Below are 23,284 nucleotides of genomic sequence, written 5' to 3'. Positions count from 1 at the left end.
GTGTGTGTGTGTGTGTGTGTGTGTCTATAATGTCACTGTGGTTCATTGGTTAGCAGCGTTTGTAAGATTCTGAGGGTTACGGATTCAAGCCCTCAAATTATTCACATGGGATTGGTTGGGGGTCTGCCCTGGCCAATTTAATGTTCCTCAAATTATAAAAGCTGAGTCAAGTTTAAAGTAAGGGACAAACTTAGGCACGTGATTTGACAAATATTTCAAGTATAAATATTTGTGGAAAGCACAAGCCGCGGGCAAACCCAACCAGCTTGGCAAGTCAATTTGGCATATACAGTTCAACGAAGTCGCTGAACTAAAATCCAGTAGATTCAGTTGTACAGAACATTAAATATTAGCTCAACCAATTTGTCTGATAATTCACCTATTATAATTCTACAAACTCGATCAATGGACTAACTCGACAAGTTTGCGTGACTATCAACTCGTCCTGCAGCCTAAAAACTCAATCTCATATGATGTGCTACACACAAGAACATACTAGTACGGTTTCAATGTATTTTTCTCTTTTTATGTTGTCACTTATGCAGCCAACTGTGGACAAACTTATAAATATGAAAGATCATTTATGAGGTGAGAGACTATTTTTCTTGCTTCTGAAAAAAATAATAATAATAATAATAAAAAAGAGAGATATGAAGCCTTTTTTGTTTCATCTTGATCTTCATATTATTTTTTTTTTATTTTTATATTATTCTCCTATAACAAGTAAATTATTCACATGGGATTGGTTGGGGGTCTGCCCTGGCCAATTTAATGTTCCTCAAATTATAAAAGCTGAGTCAAGTTTAAAGTAAGGGACAAACTTAGGCACGTGATTTGACAAATATTTCAAGTATAAATATTTGTGGAAAGCACAAGCCGCGGGCAAACCCAACCAGCTTGGCAAGTCAATTTGGCATATACAGTTCAACGAAGTCGCTGAACTAAAATCCAGTAGATTCAGTTGTACAGAACATTAAATATTAGCTCAACCAATTTGTCTGATAATTCACCTATTATAATTCTACAAACTCGATCAATGGACTAACTCGACAAGTTTGCCTGACTATCAACTCGTCCTGCAGCCTAAAAACTCAATCTCATATGATGTGCTACACACAAGAACATACTAGCACGGTTTCAATGTATTTTTCTCTTTTTATGTTGTCACTTATGTAACCAACTGTGGACAAACTTATAAATATGAAAGATCATCTATGAGGTGAGAGACTATTTTTCTTGCTTCTGAAAAAATAATAATAATAATAATAATAATAAGAGAGATATGAAGCCTTTTTTTGTTTCATCTTGATCTTCATATTATTTTTTTTTTATTTTTATATTATTCTCCTATAACAAGTCCTTATTTTGGTGGTTTGAGACCAATGATAATTCACGATACAATAAAATTTAAATAATTTGATAGCAACTAGTTAATAATTTATTGATTTGTTAATAATTTTTGAACAATTTGCTTCCAAAAATTTTCACAATTCTTATTTATTTTCATATTTCACACCTCAACTTTATATTTACGCACAAATCACTCAAATATTTAACATCACATCAAACTCTTCACACACTATTATACCACTTCTTGGCAGCATAAGTCTCCTAGTGACAGAAACAAGTTACATCATTCATTCCTCATTTTACATCAGGCACTCTCGCCCAAGGTAACTCAACAACAAGAAAGAGTCCTTCTATATCCTGAACGAATCACAACAAGGGAATCAATGGGGTGCATCCGCCACCCAAAAAATAAAAGCTTCTGAATGAGAAATAGTACACAATTACTCGAGAGGACTTGTGACTACTCCCTATAGGTGTAGCTTTTGATCCCCAAGAGGAAGAATAGTACAAGCTCAATAGTAAACTTTTGTGACCAAGCTTCAAGGCATAGTCATAAAAAGCTTATTGGCGACATAAATCACCATTTTGATTGAATATGAACAAACCTCAACAGAGTAGAATGCTTGTTGGGACTTTCTCATTCTTCTAGTGATGCATAGAGGCAACTCTTTCTCTTATTTTGTCATTTTTCTCGCATTATCATGCCGAAAAGCTAAGATAATCCAAGAATTAAATGTACATCCAAAAATGAGTTTTCTTAAGCAACAAAAATCCAGTACCGAGTAGGTCTCATGGGTCTAATAGATTAATTGAGCCCATTGACCATTTACTTATGGTCTGGTTATGCTCGTAATCCAGTACTAAGTAGGTCTCATGGGTCTAATAGATTAATTGAGCACATTGACCATTTACTTATGGTCTGGTTATGCTCGTATTTATTAGCTGTATTTTTGGAGGTGAAAAGTTACGTAACTTTTTGCTGCTCGGAAGGACCTAGAGAGTATCTCTGAAGCTCGCCAACAAACGTGCGAGCATTCCTCCAACTGGGTTTACCAACCTTAAACCTTCAGGAAAGCTCCTTCAACCGAGCTTGCTCAAATTTCCGACACAAGCTCTTTTATTAAGCTCTCTTCTAATAGTAGAATCTTCCCTCAAAACTTGTTGATAGCTACCTAACTACATTACTGAGTTTGATGAATAGTTCTTTGAGGCAGTAGAAAGAGAATTATATTCAGTCATTTAGTACATACCTATTTATTGATCGTCTGACATCCATACCAAAGATTTTATCAACATCGAGTCCACTTAGGTTCCATACAGTACGACCTATAATGTAGCCTTTTATTTATTCCTCAGACCTCATGGCACATAGGCTCTATGGTATATAAATAGAAGGTAAAGGTGAAGAAGTGAGGAGGCTCAAACTCCCGCGGACTCTCTCTAAAAAAATTATTTGCTCTTTCCATCTACTTTACAAGGTTCACTGATTACATGAGATTATACTCCCCAAAAGCGTTCAACACCTTTTTCTTCTCGGACCCTAGCTCAATTCTCTCCTAGAGCTAAGTCAAAGAAAATAATAAAAAAAAGCTTAAATCCTCAAAGAAATGTAAAAAAAAAATATTTGTCCAAGTTAGTTTTTAGTCTAACCTCATCTAACCGTCATCATGACGTAAAAAACAGAGGAAGCCAAACCCCATCGTTGCCAACAAAAAACAGGCTGTTTCCTTCTGTAAGTGGTCCGCCACTCCGTTGCCTAAAATAGCAATCACCACTAAGCTCAGATTAGCAATTCTCAGTCTTGGGAAGTTTTACATATTTGTATTTAAAGCCAGAGCAACGGCTGCCACCCAGCTGGGAACCAACCTCCTCTCCCCCCACTTTGTTTACCATTTACCTGCAACAAGTGGGAAGTCGGAGACATCTTATGAATATTAGTTGCAGGACTCAGTCGCATCAACTGTCCGTTGAGGTTGACCACTTGTTACATAAATCTTATAATTATAATTAAATATTGTTTATTGTTTGAGCTGTGTAGGCTATGAGAGGAAAATTAACTTTTACAATTCTTGTAATGGCCTACAGCAAAAACAAATATCGGTACTGGAACCTATTTTTCTTTTTCTCAACACTAATTTTTAGGAATGTAAATAAATGATACGACTGGGGGTGTAAACGAATCGAAAACAAATGAACAGAGCTTGTGTTCGTGTTCGGTTCGTTTGAAATTTACTTTGTTTGAAATAAGCTCGTATTTGAAATTGTTCGTGAAGTCACTGTTCGTGTTCGTTTCTTAACGAACGAGTCGAACACGAGCCGAACACAAGCTGTTCGCGAACGACGAGCAGTTTGACATCCCTAATATTAATATATATAAATATATCTACATTAGTATATTACTAATATAATATATTAATATATTATTATTATTAATTTATTATATATTATAATTTATAAAATTTAATTATTTAAAATATCATAAATTATATATATATAATTATTTTAAATTATTATATATTTCGAACAATAACGATTCTAATACGAACAAACGCATCACTGTTCGTGTTTGGTTCGTTTAACTAGTCGAACAAAAAAAATTTGTTAACGTTCGTCTCGTTTACTTATCGAACGAATTGAACATGCGCCGAACCGAACACGAACAGTTCACGAACAACGAGTTTTTTTGACAGCCCTAGATACGACATCAAAACTGACATGAATTCGACCTGAAAAATTTCGGGTTAACCCCATCTGTTTTTTTATTGGGTTCTGGTTAATTTTTTGGGTTGTATTGAAGCTTGACCCCCCAACCGCACAAATTTATTATTTAACTTCATTTATATTATATGTCATTTATCATTTGATAAGCAATTCCTTATTCTGTATTCATGTATTTTATTTGTATTAATTACTTTTCATTTATACTTGTTTATAAAGTTGTTAAACTGGTTACTTTGTGACTTTTTCAAAACATGTGGTGTGTTAAAATTTTGCAAATTTGGGTTGGATTGGAGCTCAACTGGCTAAACCAACTTGAAGCCCCTACCTATTATCTATATCATCATTGCAAATCAGGAATTCATTTTCAGACAAGAATAAGCTAAATATCAGTCAAACCAATGCAATTGTTTTTATTAACATAAAATATTACAAGTTTATTGTAACCCCTCAATAATGATACAAAGGAGTTTATTTCTTCATTCTGACAGTGAACTGATTTTGCATCATTCACTATCTTCAACTTCAACACCAATAATAAATCTGTACAATAAATAATCCTCAACAAACGTGACGATCAATACAATGATCAAACAAATTAAATACTAAAATTTTTCACTATGTGATTATGAAAATGTGTGCTGAAACCAACAATCCTTGAAAAATCTATATCATATTTGGATCATACAAAGCGAAAGAGACTTCTATGGCTCCAAAAGATACCTGAATCTGAACTCATATGGAAGCACTTGTATTGGCCGAGGAATTGCGCTTCTCCTACGCATATCAAGGCATTGAACTGCATCTTTCCTTAGTTCGCTTGGCAGTTGAAGACAAATCCAATCCATCAGCGACTCCATATCTTTAGCAAAATCTAAGTGGTACCAATCCAAAAGCTTCGGAATAGCCATTTGGCTCGGCTTTGATATGCCGATTGAAGCTTGTAAGTAATCCCTCTTGCTTTCTTCTAGCTGCTGCTCTACTTGAGAAGCAGTGTAGATCCTCACCTATTATCAAATTAAGGCAAGAACAATTTAGATGCTTTCTGTTAAAAATTATGTAAATATAATTATTTGAATTTTTATTTGATGAGCTCAATCTTATAATGAAGCAGCCTTACTGCATTAGCTTTCCTCAGTGCTAAAAACAACTTACAGCAGGGGAGGACCAACTTCCACATGAAAGAGCAAATGTGACCAATGGGTCAGGCCGATCTAACCCAAAAATGCTCCACCTTGTCATCGCTTCGCCTTTTAATTGCTTAAGTGAGGTATGTAAAGCAGAATTAATTTTTATAAATTAGTCTATCGACAATGTCAAAATTAAAATTTTGAAGCAATTCAAAGCAGTCCCTCTTACTTGCTTCCAGTGGTAAGGCAATCTAAGTATAAAGTGCTCAATAGTCATTGCACTCAACAATTGCCCGCCTACATTCACCATTGCCTGAATTGAATGAGGAACAGAGTTCTTAGAGTATGATTTTGTTTCGAATAGCAGAAGACTGGAAAAAGTAGTCAAGAAACCTTCGACATCAGTGCAATTATCGTCTCTGGTTTGGTAGGCATACCATTCTCTAGAAAAGCCTAGAAAACAAAGGAGGATTTTATATACTGCATTACTGTTATGTCAAATGATAATTGATCAAAATTTAACAATTTGGGTTCAGATATGAAGTGAATAATATCAAATAAATATTGTGGAATAAGCTTACATTCATCATGCATGAATTATACATATTAATCCAGAATGCCAATTTTTGCTGATGAGTAAGCTCTGAAATACAAACAGATGCAAGCTTCCCGAGTAGTAATCTAAATAAAGATAAATTTTATAAGTAACATGAGGAGAAAAGAATCCAAGTTAGGAAAAAAAAGAAGAAAAAAAATCAAACTTGCTTTAGTCTATGATAAAGAGATGAAAATTTTGAGAATATATTGTTATCAAATGAGCTTGAATCCACAGCATGAAGATGCTTGTATGGACCGATGTCCCTCCTTCCAAATTCTGTGCAAATACTATAAGGATCCTGCAACTCTTCATCCTTTAAATTATCGCAAGAAACTAATACTGATGGGAGTATCTTGTTCTCAGCTGCTGTGCTTTTTGGCAAGCTAATTCGTGCCAAAATGCTCAAGAGGCATCTTAAGATTTCCTCTGACAGCTTGTTTGCATCATTTATATCTTCAGATACCTTCTCCTTGTTGGTTTGAAGGAATTCTTGCTGTGGAATGAAACAAGAAGAAAAAACAAAGTATTAATTCGTAAAAAATATAATCTTCACTAAAATAAACAGTTTTAAGGAGAGGTTCACAGATATTTCACCTGAGAATCCAGAACTCTAGATCCTGAAGCTTTCTTTGCAACTGTTTGCTTGATATTCTTGATAGAGTCCTCAGCGAAGGAAGAAATGAGTTTCATTGGAAACCGCTTTTCATTTGCGAACCGATTAGAAGAAGATTGGTTTGGATATCTATCTGAATACCAACGCATTGAAGGAGAATTGCTACCAGTTGAAGGATCAGAATTAGCTAACAGAGACTGAGCTTTGGACTGCTCTGAATTCTTAGATTTCTGTGATGAGAATCCAACATGGCACAGATCTGTTCCGTTTTCCATGATTCTTTTGGTTGAAGAAATGTAGATGGCTTCATGGTAGAGACATTGCCTGAAATTCAGTACTTGCTCTTCCAGCTTTAACACCTCCTTCTCTAACACGGCTACTTCAGCAAGAAGCTCTAAGATCTTGATATAAAGGGAAGAATAGAATTTCAGGGCGCGAACATCTAGAGAAAGACAATGTAGAATGGTTGAATGGATTTACATGTGAAGGAAGATTAGGAGGGAGACGAGGAAGAGCCAATGGTTTTGTAAGAGCTCTCTCCAATGCTCTGTGGACATTCTCTTCAAGTTTAAGCTTTTTTCTCAGCTTATCAACCTGCAAATTGTTATAGATGGAAGAAAACTGTTAATAGTAGAGCATTATGTGGGAAGAGTGGAATTGCGAGCCAGATTGAATCAACAAAAGAAAGAATACATCTTGCAGCAGAGCAATCTTCCCTTCCTTCTTCCACATGCCTCGTTTTGAGCCTTGGAATGAATCTGATAATTCACATCTATCCGCTGCCTCCGACCTCCTCCCTTCCATCTTCTTCATCCAGAGAGATTTACAGAGAAAATTTGAATTAGAAAAAAATATTTACTTTTTTATGAATGGACATTAAACAGTTCATCAAAATACCCCGTTTGGCTTCTCGTCCGAATTGCTCGCATTGTCCACAAGGGAAGGGTTCCCAAGTGAAATCGAAGCACCCATTAAGAGCTGGTTTGGAATCGAAGGCTTTCCCCTGAAAAGCAGAGAAGGAAAGAGAACTTGAGAAGAAAATGGTGCAAATGTAAAATAAATATTCGTGGAAACATTAATCCGACGCACTAAGAAACCAACAGTTGTTAGAAAAATACTAAATAAATTAATCCGAAAAAAAAGCCCGAGAAAGCGTATCGAAGAATAACTATACGCTTTAAAATTCACGCAATAGCGCCAACTTTCGCTAAGGAACTTAGTTGAATACCAAAAATACCAAAAAGCAGTCAATCGAAGCACAAGAAAACCACAAACCCATGTCGAATTTCGATAAAATGCCCAACTTTCAGAAGTCGAGAACATCCGAATGGAGAGGAGGAAGGCGATAGCCATCACTCATTTCTGCCAAAGTTTCTTACTTTATCGTTCTTCGGAGCTGCTTTAATGGCAAGCTCTGCGGTCCATACTCTGGAATTCATCTTCTCTCCTCCTGCTGCTCCTTTAGACCGCAATATTAAACCAAAACGAACCAGTCCAACTGCTTACTGGAAGAAACTGAAAGAGTGAAAAGGTTGCAATTCTTATCAAAACATTCCGAGCTCCCATAGCTCATTGCGGTATAGTTTGTAAAGACGCATGTCACCGAGAAAACCGAGACGGACTATGATGGAATTCATGAAGAGAAGAGAAATTAGCCTTCAAGACTATGCCATCTGTTGTTCGGCAGATGATATCATAGCCTTTGAACAAGCTGAAAATTGGTATTTATTTTGCACTTTTATAACAGCCTTCAAAGTCTCGACTGCTAAATGGTTCTTCAAGCCAAACTGAAGAATTCAGAAATATGCTTCTCTGTCACTTTTGGCAATACCGAAAATCTGTGTAATGTTTTGGGAATGAATTTGGTTCGCTTTCATGAAATCTTAGGATCCTCCCAGCAGTTCGTAAAGGTGACTTCTTGCCAAAGCATTATTTGGTCTTAAGAATTGATTGTTAGTTTACTGGTTAGAATTACAAATTGCTCTCCAAAACCAGGGGTGTTTGGTAGCATTATTTAAATAGAATTTAGCCATGAATTTAGCTTAACTCCTTAAATCAGGCCAAACATCAAATTGAAAATTTGTGTTCCAAAGTTTCTTCTTGCTTTCCATCTGTTTTAGGACGTAAATACCACTGTGGGCTGATTTAAGATTTTCTTGCTGCCGTTTTGTGCAAAAAAATTTAGCCGATTTAAGATTTTCTTGCTGCCGTTTTGTGCAAAAATGAAGTCCGGATTTACATGATTTAATAAATCCTATTTAACGTTAATTCAGTCTACGGCCAAACACCATCCTTTTTAGAATATTCCAGTGGATTTGTTCTTTGATTTGAATTTCCAATCTTTTTAGCTTAGATCAAACTTCATCTAAAAATCGTCTTAAAAAAGGTTTAACAAAGGTGAAGAGAATTAATATTTGGTACACCATCAACCATTTTATAGCACGAATCTCGGGATATTTCACAAATTTTGATGTAATTTTTTGTGCAAAAATTGTTCAAACTCTTATGAAAAAATTATCCAAAACTTCGATTTCAACAAGCTTACAATCAAACTGCCGGCTTAGTAAGAGAATCTCAATGATATCAAAATTGGTCTAATTCGAGTAAAATCAAGCCTAGAATAAATCGTTAAACTATTTTTGAAAGCTATTAGTGTTTAATTGAAAGGTTAGAAGGATTCCAAATCTGATACGCTTCGATTAAAATTAAGCGTCCCGACAAGACTAATCCAACGAACCCAAAATCATTCAATTCTGACAGTATTAAAGTACTTTGGGCTACGAAAATTAAACGACCATTCCTCAAATCACAGAACGAATAAAATCAAGCCCGAGGTCTGACTGCTTCAGCAATATGGAATATTCATCACTGTCAAACTTAATGCAACATTTGAAATTTAAGTAGTTTGAACAAGTCGAAAGAAAAGGCCCGGCATTAAATGAAAAATGCAAATATTGCAACCTTGAGAATGGTCATATCTTCGTTGCAGCTCATAAGCACTGGTCAACAAGTCCATTTCCATGGAAGAGAAGCCTGACTATGAGAAGAGATTGTGACACCGGTGGAGGACTTCAAAAATACATTTAAAGATTATACTTATAAATGGTGGCATGTTGATATAACCTTAAATCAGGAGAGCAAAATAACAATCATTTTAAAACTACTTTCTTAATTATCTAATAAATAAAAAGCTTATAATGATCATAACCAATTTGATACGACTAAAATGAAAATTTCAAAAATTAGTATGATATAAATGCTTTAATTTATTTTCTTACAAATTTCATTCCATAAAAGGCACAAATAATTAATGAATTCATAGAATGCACTTTTGCTTCTAATACAAAATTACAAATAAAGTTAAGTTCTAGGTTTGTGAATAAATAAACTAAGAGGGATGTTATTTTGACCACTCAATTATTGAACTAAGGTAAAAATACACTTTTGTAATTTAGTACCGCTCACCTACCACTCACCTACCACTCTCTTGCTTCTATAAATAGAGAGGGTGTGAGGCTTAGGAGAGCAAGGGAAGAGATCTTAAGCTAGCACAAAGGATGAGAGAATAGCTAGAGAGCTAGAGAGGAGGAGAGCATCTTGAGGCCTTGTATCAAGGTGTCGCTTGAGAGGGAGGCCATAGAAGGAATATGAGGGCTCATCTCTATGTATAAGATATGTATTCTCCATTTCTTTTGCCTTAGTGAACTATTTGATTGATTCCCTCCCGTGGACGTAGATCCAGTTGGATCGAACCACGTAAACGATCTGTGTTTGCTTGTGTTCTTTGTGTTTCATTTCTATGTCAGGAAGTACATATTCTCACAACAAGGGGTTAATAATTATGATCGTGGAGACTAAAAATTTTATGCATTATTTGTTTCTATGGTTAAAAGTGCATTATAATAAATTATAGGCTATGTAAATGCTCTAGTATTTAGAAGTATAATTGCCCATATTGACTGGAACAACAAACAGTACTTAGCTTCCATAATCATCACATCAACTTACCATAAGCCATCTTAGCTTTCAGATATATTCACAAAAAGGATATGAAAAGAACACAACTTTAAATCAAATGGCCAGCTGCAACAAAAGAAGAAGCCAGTTGGGAAGACCTTCCCTTATTATGAAAATCATCTCCATCTCTCAACCTTGAGGACAAGGCTATTTTCGAAGAAAATGGATAAGTTAAGAACTTGCTCATAGATCTGGAAACGGAGATAATAAAAAAAAGTTTTGATAAATTATTAAATAAAAAGTATAACGAAATAGAGGATCACATATAAGACAGAGATGGATGAAAAAAATACCTAGGAAATGTAGGATAACTAGGAAAGCAGGCAAGACAACTTGGCTAACAGATTACGAACTATACCCGTGTGAAGCTTCTCGTGCCCTAGAAAGAAGCCATAACACTTGATCACTAATTATTTGTGGCATACTTTCATAAATAGAGTCTATCATTATACTAAAGCATCATTTCCAAAAACTTTCAAGGACTTTCATCTTGTATTTCATGAAACAAGTGCATGTGTTTTTCAAAATAGTAATCAAGTAATGTAGACTAAATTCCTTGTTTTTTATTCTATTGTTAAATAACAAAGTATAAATGAAAAATAAAAATTGCACAAAATAAATCCACGACATATCGCATGTGGGGATTGCTAAGTAAAAAATCTCATATGCAAGCCTTCTTGACCTAGTGGTTGAAAGTTTTGTCTTTGAACTAAGTTATCCCCAGTTCAAAGAGAAAAAAAAAGTCAAAAATTTTGTGTTTCAGATTATTATTAGGTCCTACAAGCTCCATGATTGGGTCTCGTGGGGGATAATTATCCAAAGGGAATAATTTGTCCACGACATGGATTATTGGTTAGTGGGACCAAACGAGTAGGCTCAATTTTGAAAGATTTGCGCTCATAATTTTTTTTTATCTTAATTGACTTGCTCATTTAACAATTTTTTTGAATTTTACTCTATCTCATTTTATCGTGAGCGGGCTATATATATATATATATATAAAAGGCATAACTGCCTAGCTAAATATTTTTGGTATTTGTGAGAACATAAGATGATTAACTCTACAGTGCTTGAATCCCTTTGTGGGATAAATCGGCGAGTTCTATGGATAAGAATATCTTAGTTTGCTTTGACAATCATATCGGACAAGTCGTCAAGTTCTTGAGATGAATAGCCAAGGTGAGTTATTGTTTTTGATAAAATGTGTAACAAAGCATTGCATGCCAAATAAAATAAATTTTTGGGTGATTTTATGAGATCCAATCCCTCACAATTTAAAGCTTTTAGACACGTATTATAATGATCCTTTGCCAACAACAAGTTGAGCTGGGTTTATGATATAGAAATAATCTGGTCACACCTATTACTTGTGTATGTGTACATCTTCTTGCTAACCTATCTCCTCAAGTTAGTTGAATTTAACTTTATTTTTTAATGTAGGTGGGCTTGCTTAGAGCTGGTTCTTTTGATCACTTTATCAAATAAGAAGAGAATAAATTGGGTTTTTTGGTTCAAGGAACTAGTTTGATTTATTTCGACAAAATAGGTGAGAAAATCCCTCCCCGAAATCTATAAATGTCTTAATTATATGCATTTTGGATAGATTTTATTGAGTAAAATGTGAAGCTGTATGAAAGTTATAGATTTTTAAAACTAATTTAGAATCTCAAATCCTCTTTCTCTATTGCTCTACTTATTTGAATTTCTCTTACTCTTCTTTTGTTGTCGGATATTTTTCACTAGTAAATAACTACATTGACTTATTTTCTCACCTCTTAATTGATGCTTTTCAATTTCTAACATCTAATACATTCTACCTCTTGTCGCTTATTTTCATTTAGCTGTAATGGTTTTATCATGACTTCTTTAATCATTGGAAAGATGAATTATTATAGATAATAACTCCTCTATGTTGATCTATTTTCAACTAGATGACCATTTGTCTTTGTAATAATCAATAAAAATAGACCCCATAAATTTTGGTAAACATATTTTTCCTATAATTTCTTTCATCATCTTGTGTTACGAAGCTAAGCCCTAAATATTAAAATTTTACCTTAATTATTTTTTTCCTTAAAAATGACTAATGAATTGTGTATGTAAAGCAATGAACATAAATCAAATTTTAAGGTTAGGGTTTAACATAAAAGGTTTTGGACATTTAAACATATATTATTATCTCTATGATAAATGTATCTAATATTCAAATTCGTGAACCTATGGAGCGTGATTATCAAATTATAACTTAAAAAGTTTATGAAAATACTAATGATCATCAATATATAGTTTTGGCTTACAATTAATTGTAGTTTATCTATGTGAAACCTATCCTATTATGCTCATGAGTGCATAATACATGTAAATCTGCATAATTTGTAATAAACAGTTAGGATGATCTAGCTAGTTACCGTCTCCTAATACTTTGGAGTGAAAGAAGTCCGAAGTTTGCCATCTTTTAACATTGGATATTCATCTTGCTAGTCTTAATTAGCTCTCCCTTCCAATCATGAAAGTGATACAATCACCCAATTTATTATCTTCCTTGCGATCATCACTTAATATCACCTGATAATTATTGATGCTTAATACTTGCCAAACATTAGCATTCGATACTAATCCTGTTAGTAGTTGAATCTCCCCTTTTATCAGTACAGTGATCAAATCATGTCCTTTGTTGCTTTACTTATGACATTCATTGGCTACTGTTGTTGAAACTATTATTGATGACAACTCTAAAAAACCTTAAGACTCCTATTACAATCCTATAAAATGTAACTCACAAAGCCAATCTCTACACACACTAGTAGAAGGATTTCAACCGAGTAAAATCCTATTAGTTTTTTCCTTAATTTTGAAGTGAAGTATTTATGTCTCCGATGTGTTGTCCTCAACTCATTTAAATGCATATGAGATCATCCTATAATCTTAAGACACTTATTTATCTCTAATACTATAAATTTGTAAAAATGAAACAATTCCCATCACTTAATAAATAATGAGAATGTATCTCACTTATGTTCAAATATTATCAATCATAGCACAATACTTTGTGGATCTCTGCAGGCCAGCTTTTTCATCTTTCTGGTAGATTAAAGGCCTTTAAAACAATTTTATTCTTGCACAAAGTTGCAGGATATCATGTCATGCGCAACTCAACTGAATATAAAGAAAAGCTCGTAACTGCAGGTTATGATTAAATTAGCTTTCTTAATGATTAGCTTAATCTTTGTTGCACTTTAAATGATGTTTAGAATTATGTTAATAATGCTGTATTAAAGTGCTCCTTTTCTTATTATCCTAAGTCCAGCGTCAGGGAATCATCAACTTTAGCATGAGATTGATCCAAGTCTCTCTCTCTCTCTCTAGTTTCTAATTGAGCGGGCCTAGTATTTGTTCGTATTCAACTTGTTTAATTTTTGTTCTCCATATACTCTCTTGTTTGAAATAGCATGAATTGCATATTCATGCGCAGCTAGATTTAAATTCATTTGTTCTTTGCACCGTCGAACAAAAATTATAAAATTTAATAATTCTTAGATATAATATAAAAAATTGAAGAAAAAAATATTATAATAATTTATATATATTTATTTATTTCAAATAAAAATGGGTTGAACATGATAGAACAAAATTTCACTCATTTTTGGATTATCTACGAGTCAAACTCAAAAAGATATTTGAGTTCAATTGGAAACAAATGAATCAAAATTGCGTTGTTTAATAAGTCGAATATAAGCTTTTAGCAAATGGCAAGGTTTTTTACGGTTTTATTTTTAATTATCAATTTTTCACCCTTTAGACATCAAGGGTCTGTTGGGGGTAGCTGCAGCTTATTGAAAAATCTACTGATAAGCTGATTAAAAATAATCTATTGATAAGCTATGTGTGGTGACTATTATAAATTTTTATTTTTTTGAAAAAGCAGACCGCTGTTAGAAAATTGTCACCGCACCTTTGCCACCACACCTAGACATGTGCGGTGTGAAAACGCTGCACCACACCTAGACAGGTGCGGTGTGAAAACACTGCCAAAACTCAGTTTACCCAAACAGATCAAGTGTGTTTTCAAAACGTCACAACATCAAATAAACTGGCCAAATGGACCCTATGTCATTCACAGCCTCCGTCACCTTCACCCACATGATTGAGTTCGATGGTCCAAAAATCTTTCTCAATTAATGCTTAAAATATATAACTTGACACGAAATTTACTAAAATTATTGACCCAACTGCTGAGCAAGCCTTATCGAAACTTACTGCGACGACTTCAGTTTTAAGCCAAGTTTGTCATTGACTCATTTTTATTTTCTTATAATCTGTGAAGACCAAATTATACTGATTTCTCTTCAGCTAACATGCCATATTTATCAGAGAATTGAAGTAAAGTGACGTAAGCATATATTTTTTTTTTTTTCTGTGAATAATCTAAAAGATGATTTATGTGATCTAATCAGCAAAGTAAAATAATATTTACCAGTATAATTAATAGAAGTTACAAGGAGTCATCCTTTCTGGACCCAAAAAAGGCATCAATAAATAAATCAAGCTATTCAAACACCCTTCACGATAAACATATAAAAGGTTTATATATATATATTTATATATATTAATGCGTGCTAGAACATTTATTGTGGTAGAGTGATTGTCTTGTGTCTTAGCATTACACGAAATCTAGCACACACTAAGATAATAAAAGTGATAGATAGAGACACCATAAGTTTTTATATAAAAACCCCTCGAAAATGAAAACAATCATGGGGCCTAACCCATTTTAAATAATTCACTATGTTGTGAAAAACGATGACAATAAAGCGAAAAATGGAATGAGAAAAATTACACGGAGAAAAACACCAGAGCGACACACAGATTTACATGGTTCGGCAAAGTTGCCTACGTCCACGGAGTTGCAGAGGATTTTATTTCTTCGAGGAATTACACTGTAGAACGCATCGACGTTTACAAGAAAATAGAGATTTTCTTCTCTCCCTTACTCTCTCTCTTTTCCTCTCTTTCTCTCTTAGAGGACTTGGCTTGGCTTGGCTTGGCCTGGCTTGGCCTGGCTTGGCTTTATGACAAGCCATAAGGGGCTATTTATAGAAACCAGAAGTGCGTTAGGTGGGAGGTAGATGAGCGTTAGGTGGGATGTGGTAGGTGAGCAGTAGGTGGGAAATTAGGTGAGAGGTTGGTGGGATTCTTAATTAGGAAGCTAATTAAATTGTGGTGGACCGGGTCTCCACATTACTCAACAATTCTCCCACTTGGAGACTGAGACATTGACTACATCACCAACTGGCTGCATCATCTACTAGTTGTACCGACATTTTCATCAAACATGATATCCTCCACCTACACAACTCAAAGCCCTTATCTTCATGTCAGAAGACCAGCTGAAGTTGAGCACAACTTCAGTTTTTCACGAGTTTCACCCTCAGTTGACATATCACCGTCAACGTATTCTTGTACCACCAAGCTCTTTCCTGAGTTACTCTTGTATCTGCTTACAACTCCCACTACATGAGCAATATCTTGCCCCTGCTGAAAGCCCTTTTCAGCAAGTACAACTCTGCTTACAACTCCCACTGCATGAGCAATATCCTGCCCCTGCTGAAAGCCCTTTTCAACAAGTCTAATCTTGTACCTTTTACTGCCACCAAGCACAGTCTTAACCCGACACACCTACTTGTTGTGCAATTTCTTCTTCCTTGGTGGAAGTTTTGCCAGCTCCCAAGTCTGATTCCCTGGCAGGGAATCTATCTCCTCCTTCTTGGTCAGCTCTCACTTGCTCAAATTCTCATCTTGTAAGATTTCTTCATAGCTATGTGATTCTCCGCCATTTTTCTGGACAAGGTCTGGTTTTCCTGCCTTTGGCGCTTTGTCACTTTTCAGGAAACTGACCTTCTTCTGCTTCTTCATAATGCACCTCTGACTCATGTGTCCACGCCTAAGTAAACCTATAGTCATATATAGTGTGTCAGTTTTCTTTCCCCGAGCTAGTACTAATGCTCCTTTGATAACCTTCCAGGTGCTATTTGAGAACACTACCGAATGGTCACCCTCATTGAGCTGCCCAACTAAGATGAGGTTTTCTTCAAATCAAGAACATGTCTAACCTTTTGCAAAGTCCATTTGCTCTTGTTAGGGAGTGCAATATCAACATCTCCCATCCCCACCACATTCAGAGCTTTTCCATCAGCTAGATATATCTTCCCAAAGTTAACTGCAACATAATTTCACATTAACTCCCGACGAGAAGATGTATGGAAGGAAGCTTTTGAATTTAGTATTCAATCATCAACAGAACTGTGAACTGTCAGTAATAGTGCATATTGTATTTCTTTAGTTACAACATTAGTGTCATCATTCTCCTTCTTCTTATGATTCCTGCAGTTCCTTTTTATGTGGTCAGCCTTGCCACAATTCCAGCAGGTTGCCTGTTGACCAAACTTTGATTTTGATTTTCCTTTGTTTGAGTTTCTTTCATGTGATCTCCCTCTAAGATCAACATTTAGCGTCGAACTTGAATACGATGTCTTGCTAGAATCCTTCCTGTGTACCTCCTCAGCCAAAATTAAATCACAAATATCATCATATTTCAGCTTAGATTTACTTGTAGAACTACCAACTGCCATCCTCATGACTTCTCAGCTATTTTGCAATGAAGCCAACAATACCAACTCACGTATATCATCATTAAAATCAATTTCAACAGACGATAACAGATTTGTGATAGTGTTGAAATCATTCAGGTGTTGAGCAACAGACTCCCCTTCTGTCATCTTCAAGTCGAATAACATTTTCATCAGGTGCACCTTGCTATTCGCCGATGGCTTTTCATACATACGTGATAAAGCTGTCAGGAGAGCTACAGCAGCCCTCTCTTTGATGACGTTGTGGGCAACCAATCTTGACAGGGTTAATCAAATAACCCCCAGAACATGTCGATCCAAAAGATTCCATTTCGTCTCGTCCATCTTTTCATGCCGCTTTCCCAATAACAGAAGATGAAGTTTTTCCCGTAGAGGTAGTCCTCTATATGCATCCTCCAGTAAGTAAAATTTGTGTCATTGAACTTCTCGATCTCCGCTGGCATCACTTTGTCTCTGTCTATCGTTCTTCCTTAGATTTGAACCCAAGGCTCTGATACTAGTTGTTGTGAAAAACAATGATGACAATAGAGCGAAAAATGGAACGAGAAAAATTACACTCAGAAAATCACCAGAGTGACACACAAATTTATATGGTTCGGCAAATTTGTCTACGTCCACGAAGCTGTAGAGTATTTTATTTCTTCGAGGAATTACACCATTGAGAGCCTCGACGTTTACAAGAAAATCTCTCTCTTTTCCTCTCCCTACCTCTCTCTCTCTCTTAGAGGACTTGGCTTGGATTGACTTGGCCTGACTTGGCTTTATGACAAGCCATAAGAGACTATTTATAAAAACCAGGAGAGCTGTAGGTGGGAGGTAGGTGAGCGTTAGATGGGATGTGGTAGGTGAGCGGTAGGTGGGAAATTAGGTGAGAGGTTGGTGGGATTCTTAATTAGGAAGCTAATTAAATTGTGGTGGACCGGGTCTCCACATTACACTTGTGGTGGACTGGGTCTCCACATTACTCAACAATTCTCCCACTTGGAGACTGAGACATTGACTACATCACCAACTGGCTGCATCATCTACTAGTTGTACCGACATTTTCCTCAAGCATGATATCCTCCACCTACACAACTCAAAGCCCTTATCTTCATGTCAGAAGACCAGCTGAAGTTGAGCACAACTTGAGCTTTTTACGAGTTTCACCCTCAGTTGATATATCACCTTCAACGTATTCTTGTACCACCAAGCTCTGTCCTGGGTTACTCTTGTATCTGCTTACAACTCCCACTGCATGAGCAATATCCTGCCCCTGCTGAAAGCCCTTTTCAACAAGTCTAGTCTTGTACCTTTTACTGCCACCAAGCACAGTCTTAACCCGGTACACCTACTTGTTGTGCAATTTCTTCTTCCTTGGTGGAAGTTTTGCCAGCTCCCAAGTCTGATTCTCTGGCAGGGAATCTATCTCCTCCTTCTTGGTCAGCTCTCACTTGCTCAAATTCTCATCTTGTAAGATTTCTTCATAACTATGTGATTCTCCGCCATTTTTCTGTATAAGGTCTGGTTTTCCTGCCTTTGGCGCTCTGTCACTTTTCAGGAAACCGACTTTCTTCTGCTTTGCCATAATGCACCTCTGGCTCATGTGACCATGTCTGATTAAACCTGTAGCATATATAGTGTGTCAGTTTTCTTCCCCCGAGTCAGTACTAATGCTCTTTTAGTAACCCCAGGTGCTATTTGAGAACGCTACCGAATGGTCACCCTCATTGAGCTGCCCAACTAAGATGAGGTTTTCTTTAAATCAAGAACATGCCTAACCTTTTGCAAAGTCCATTTGCTCTTTTTAGGGAGTGCAATATCAACATCTCTCATCCCCACCACATTCAGAGTTTTTCCATCAGCTAGATATATCTTCCCAAAGTTAACTGCAACATAATTTCACATTAACTCCCGGCGAGAAGATGTATGAAAGAAAGCTTTTGAATCTAGTATCCAGTCATCAACAGAACTGTGAACTGTCAGTAATAGTGCATATTGTATTTCTTTAGTTACAACATTAGTGTCATCATTCTCCTTCTTCTTATGATTCCTGCAGTTCCTTTTTATGTGGTCAGCCTTGCCACAATTCCAGCAGGTTGTCTGTTGACTAAACTTTGATTTTGATTTTCCTCTGTTTGAGATCCTTTCATGTGATCTCCTTCTATAATCAACATTTAGCGTCGAACTTGAATACGATGCCTTGCTAGAATCCTTCCTGTGTACCTCCTCAGCCAAAATTAAATCACAAATATCATCATATTTCAGCTTAGATTTACTTGCAGAACTATCAACTGCCATCCTCATGACTTCTCAGCTATTTTGCAATGAAGCCAACAATACCAGCTCACGTATGTCATCATTAAAATCAATTTCAACAGACGATAACAGATTTGTGATAGTGTTGAAATCATTCAGGTGTTGAGCAACAGACTCCCCTTCTGTCATCTTCAAGTCGAATAACATTTTCATCAGGTGCACCTTGCTATTCGCCGATGGCTTTTCATACATACGTGATAAAGCTGTCAGGAGATCTACAGTAGCCCTCTCTTTGATGACGTTGTGGGCAACCAATCTTGACAGGGTTAATCAAATAACCCCCAGAACATGTCGATCCAAAAGATTCCATTTCGTCTCGTCCATCTTTTCATGCCGCTTTCCCAATAACAGAAGATGAAGTTTTTTCCCGTAGAGGTAGTCCTCTATATGCGTCCTCCAGTAAGTAAAATTTGTGTCATTGAACTTCTCGATCTCCGATGTCATCACTTTGTCTCTGTCTATCGTTCTTCCTTAGATTTGAACCCAAGGCTCTGATACTAGTTGTTGTGAAAAACAATGATGACAATAGAGCGAAAAATGGAACGAGAAAAATTACACTCAGAAAATCACCAGAGTGACACACAAATTTATATGGTTCGGCAAATTTGTCTACGTCCACGAAGCTGTAGAGTATTTTATTTCTTCGAGGAATTACACCATTGAGAGCCTCGACGTTTACAAGAAAATCTCTCTCTTTTCCTCCCTACCTCTCTCTCTCTCTCTTTTCCTCTCTTTCTCTCTTAGAGAACTTGGCTTGGATTGGCTTGGCCTGACTTGGCTTTATGACAAGCCATAAGAGGCTATTTATAAAAATCAGGAGAGCGGTAGGTGGGAGGTAGGTGAGCGTTAGATGGGATGTGGTAGGTGAGCGGTAGGTGGGAAATTAGGTGAGAGGTAAGTGAGATTCTTAATTAGGAAGTCAATTAAATTGCAGTGGACTGGGTCTCCACATTACTTAACACACTAAATAACGGTGAGCACATAGATATATTCTTCTTATGAGTTAGAAAAAATGGGATTACAAAGTTAATCTACAATGATATTTTAGCAAAAATAGCAGTAAGAGCCGTGGAGGTCGTAGATGATTGTTATGGATCAGACAATAGTCCATTGTAAATATTGTAGAAGTTGGTTGTATGTCAACTTGTTGTAATGAATGTAGTTGAAAAACATGATAGTAGTTGTCCATGTGGGTCTTAGATGTTGGTTACAAAAGTGTCGGTTGCTCATAGAGGTCGTAGTAAGGAGATGCATAAGTTGTGAGCTACATAGGTCTTAGTTAGTTGTTGGCATCAATTTTTGATGTCACTTGTATAGGATGTCCGCTAGAATGACTTGGGGTATGCTTCACACACATAAGACTCCTCGAGGCCAAGACATCCACCTTCAAACATATGGCATGTGGCCAAGATCGTTTTGTTAAGCTTTGGTTGTCGATGAGACGAGGGCCAGCTGACATTATATTGATGGGACAACCCCGACCGTACGAATTTTGTTCGGCGTAACAAAAACGAATTAGGCCCTAAAATGGCTTACTTGTGGGAAATTATACTTTAGATGACTCTGGATGGCAGAACAAACATCGCAGATGCGTTGGAATGTCATTTTTGCTTGGGAAGGTCCTTTCGGACCTTTTCATGTGGATCGAATTACCAGAAAATAGGAAATGGCCCTAAGTATGCTAGATGTAACCATGCCCAGGAGTGGACACACCGCATTTGTAGCCTGGCCACACCACACACAATCAGCCTGGTTGGTCCCCATTTTTTCATCTAGATTCCTTCCTACTGTTGGGACAAACAGTTGAGCTGGTCCTAGAAAAAAAAATGGCCTCTGAGCTCACCTGGGTGCTTGCCAAAAGAGGCAATCTGGTTGGTCCCCATTTTTTCATCTGGATTTCTTCCTACTGTTGGGACAAACAGTTGGGCTGGTCCTAGAAAAAAAAATGGTCTCTGAGCTCACCTGGGTGCTTGCCAAAAGAGGCAAATGGTCATTCGAACCTCAACGAATATCCTTCATATGGGGGCAGATATGGGGGGGCACACTCATTTTTCTTAGTGAGAGTCAGGAGCAAATATAGAGCATGGGTGAGTTTTGGGGAGTTCTGGGAGAGCTTCTTCACCTGGGCTTCTTTTGCTTCTTCCTCTTATCTATTTCTTTCTTCTTCCTTCTCTCGTATTTTTCTTTCTTGTGTCATAAGGGAGAGGCAAAGAGCTTGAGGAGGGATCACAGGAATGTTTGAAGAATTTTTGGCGAGTTATCAGAGGACTTCTCTATACTTCTTCTTCTTCCTTCATTTCTCCATTTTCCTTCCTTCCCCTTCCTCTCGCATTTTTCTTTCTCGACAATTGTCTCGATCTAAGAAAACAGAGAGGAAGAGCTAAGGGTGGTGTTGCACTTGCAACAAAAAACTCCTTCCAAGGAGAACTTCATTGCTCAAGGGGAGCAAAGGCCGATACTTGGAGCGTCGCTGGAATCTCTCTGTCACAAGCAAGGCCTAGACTTTCATTAACCACAACAATGGTATAACCTCCTCAAACCTTGCTTTTTTTTCTTAGTTAGCCCTAGGTGTTGCGGATTCGATCACCCACACGAAGCAAGTTAGCCAACTGACACTAGTTGGCACAACCACACACCTTTGGATTGGTCGTTGATTTTATAGGTGAAGCCCTAGGTTAGGAAGCACATGTATGGTCAAATCCTTTGCAAAGCCGAGTGATTTTCCGTTGCAAACCCTATACCTAAATCCTAATGAGCCGAAATCCTAATTTCGCCTTGCTTTAGCATTTCCAACCCTCCTTGGAGGGATTGAGATATTTGGATTTTGTGAAATGAGAAAAGCTTTGTAGCTAATTCACTTTGCAAAATCACAAGTTGTGGAATGGAAAAATCATTGTAGTTACTCCATTCCACAATATTGTGGAGAGTTTCTTTTTTAGAAATCCAAATGTAAAGCATCCTACGCGCCTTTCCACAACATTTTGGAGAGTTTCTTTTTTAGAAATCTGAATGTAAAGCCTCCTACGTGCCTCACCAAAGCAGGAGGCGGCTATGTTTTAAATCAAATAGCTAAAACCCAAGGTGTTGATATGAGATCATTAGCACGAGTATGGCTTGCAATTATTTGTTATCACTTACATCATATCATTGCATTTCACACATTACATTTTGCCTCAACCAACTACTCTGAAATGATCGGCATTGCCACTTTGCCTCGACCGACCACCCTGAGACTTGAATAAGGCATGCCTGAAGGATGATTTTCCTCAATCAATCCCAGAGCTGATGGTAGATGTCATCTCGACATATGCAATATTTTACTTTATGGATGTCTTGTCTGGATAACAAACTATGGATGACCTCTGAAGCGGAAGAGCATACGCGCTTTGTAAGTCTATAGGCATCTTTTGCTACAAGGTTATGCTCTTCGGCTTGAAAAATGTTAGGGCAACATATCAACATGCGATGGCGCATATCTTCAATGATTTTATCGACAATGTAGTAATCAAGAGTCTCTCTAAAGAGAACCATCTTTTAGATCTAAGAGTCATATTTGAACGCATTAGAAAGTATGATATGAAGATGAGCCCATTAAAGTGCGCTTTTGGCATTTCTTCCATGAAGTTTTTAGGCTTCATAGTCTGACATAGAGGTGTTGAGATAGAACCTACCAAGATTAAATACATCATAGATATGGAGCCTCCTACAAGCTTAACACAGTTGGGTTCCCTTCAAGGGAAGATGGCATTCAATAGGAGGTTTATTTCAAATCTCTCTAAGCGATGTCGTCCTTTCTCGACTTTGGTCAAGAAGGATGCCCATTTCCACTGGAAAAAAGTGTGTCAAGACGCTTTTGATCATATCAATTGTTAGCTACTCAATTTGCCAGTTTGACTGCTTCCATTCCATAGAA

General features: G+C 36.6%; 1 protein-coding gene across 1 annotated transcript; it reads right to left on the bottom strand.

The window, feature by feature from the left end:
• Positions 1-4,712: 4,712 nt before the first annotated feature.
• Positions 4,713-7,445, bottom strand: LOC110027864. Its single transcript, XM_020729478.1, has 10 exons — positions 7,307-7,445; positions 7,103-7,216; positions 6,890-7,003; positions 6,391-6,810; positions 5,964-6,289; positions 5,780-5,879; positions 5,592-5,651; positions 5,428-5,511; positions 5,224-5,328; positions 4,713-5,075 (listed from the first exon to the last, which is right to left on the bottom strand). The coding sequence occupies exons 1-10, from the start codon at positions 7,379-7,381 to the stop codon at positions 4,773-4,775; spliced, it is 1,701 nt and encodes a 566-aa protein (XP_020585137.1). The 5' UTR covers positions 7,382-7,445; the 3' UTR covers positions 4,713-4,772.
• Between the last annotated feature and the right edge of the window lie 15,839 nt (positions 7,446-23,284).

Source organism: Phalaenopsis equestris, unplaced genomic scaffold (genome assembly GCF_001263595.1).
Source record: "Phalaenopsis equestris unplaced genomic scaffold, ASM126359v1 Scaffold000455, whole genome shotgun sequence".
Taxonomy (NCBI): Eukaryota; Viridiplantae; Streptophyta; class Magnoliopsida; order Asparagales; family Orchidaceae; genus Phalaenopsis; species Phalaenopsis equestris.
Note: the sequence above shows the minus strand (reverse complement) of the source record. Positions and strands in the feature narration are given on the sequence as shown.

Excerpts from the sequence above, each read along its gene's own strand:
- LOC110027864 (XM_020729478.1), bottom strand. The coding sequence starts at position 7,381 with ATGGGTGCTTCGATTTCACTTGGGAACCCTTCCCTTGTGGACAATGCG. Across the intron at positions 7,004-7,102 it reads AGATTGCTCTGCTGCAAGAT|GTTGATAAGCTGAGAAAAAA; the intron begins GTATTCTTTCTT and ends AACAATTTGCAG. Across the intron at positions 5,076-5,223 it reads GAAGTTGGTCCTCCCCTGCT|GTGAGGATCTACACTGCTTC; the intron begins GTAAGTTGTTTT and ends ATTTGATAATAG.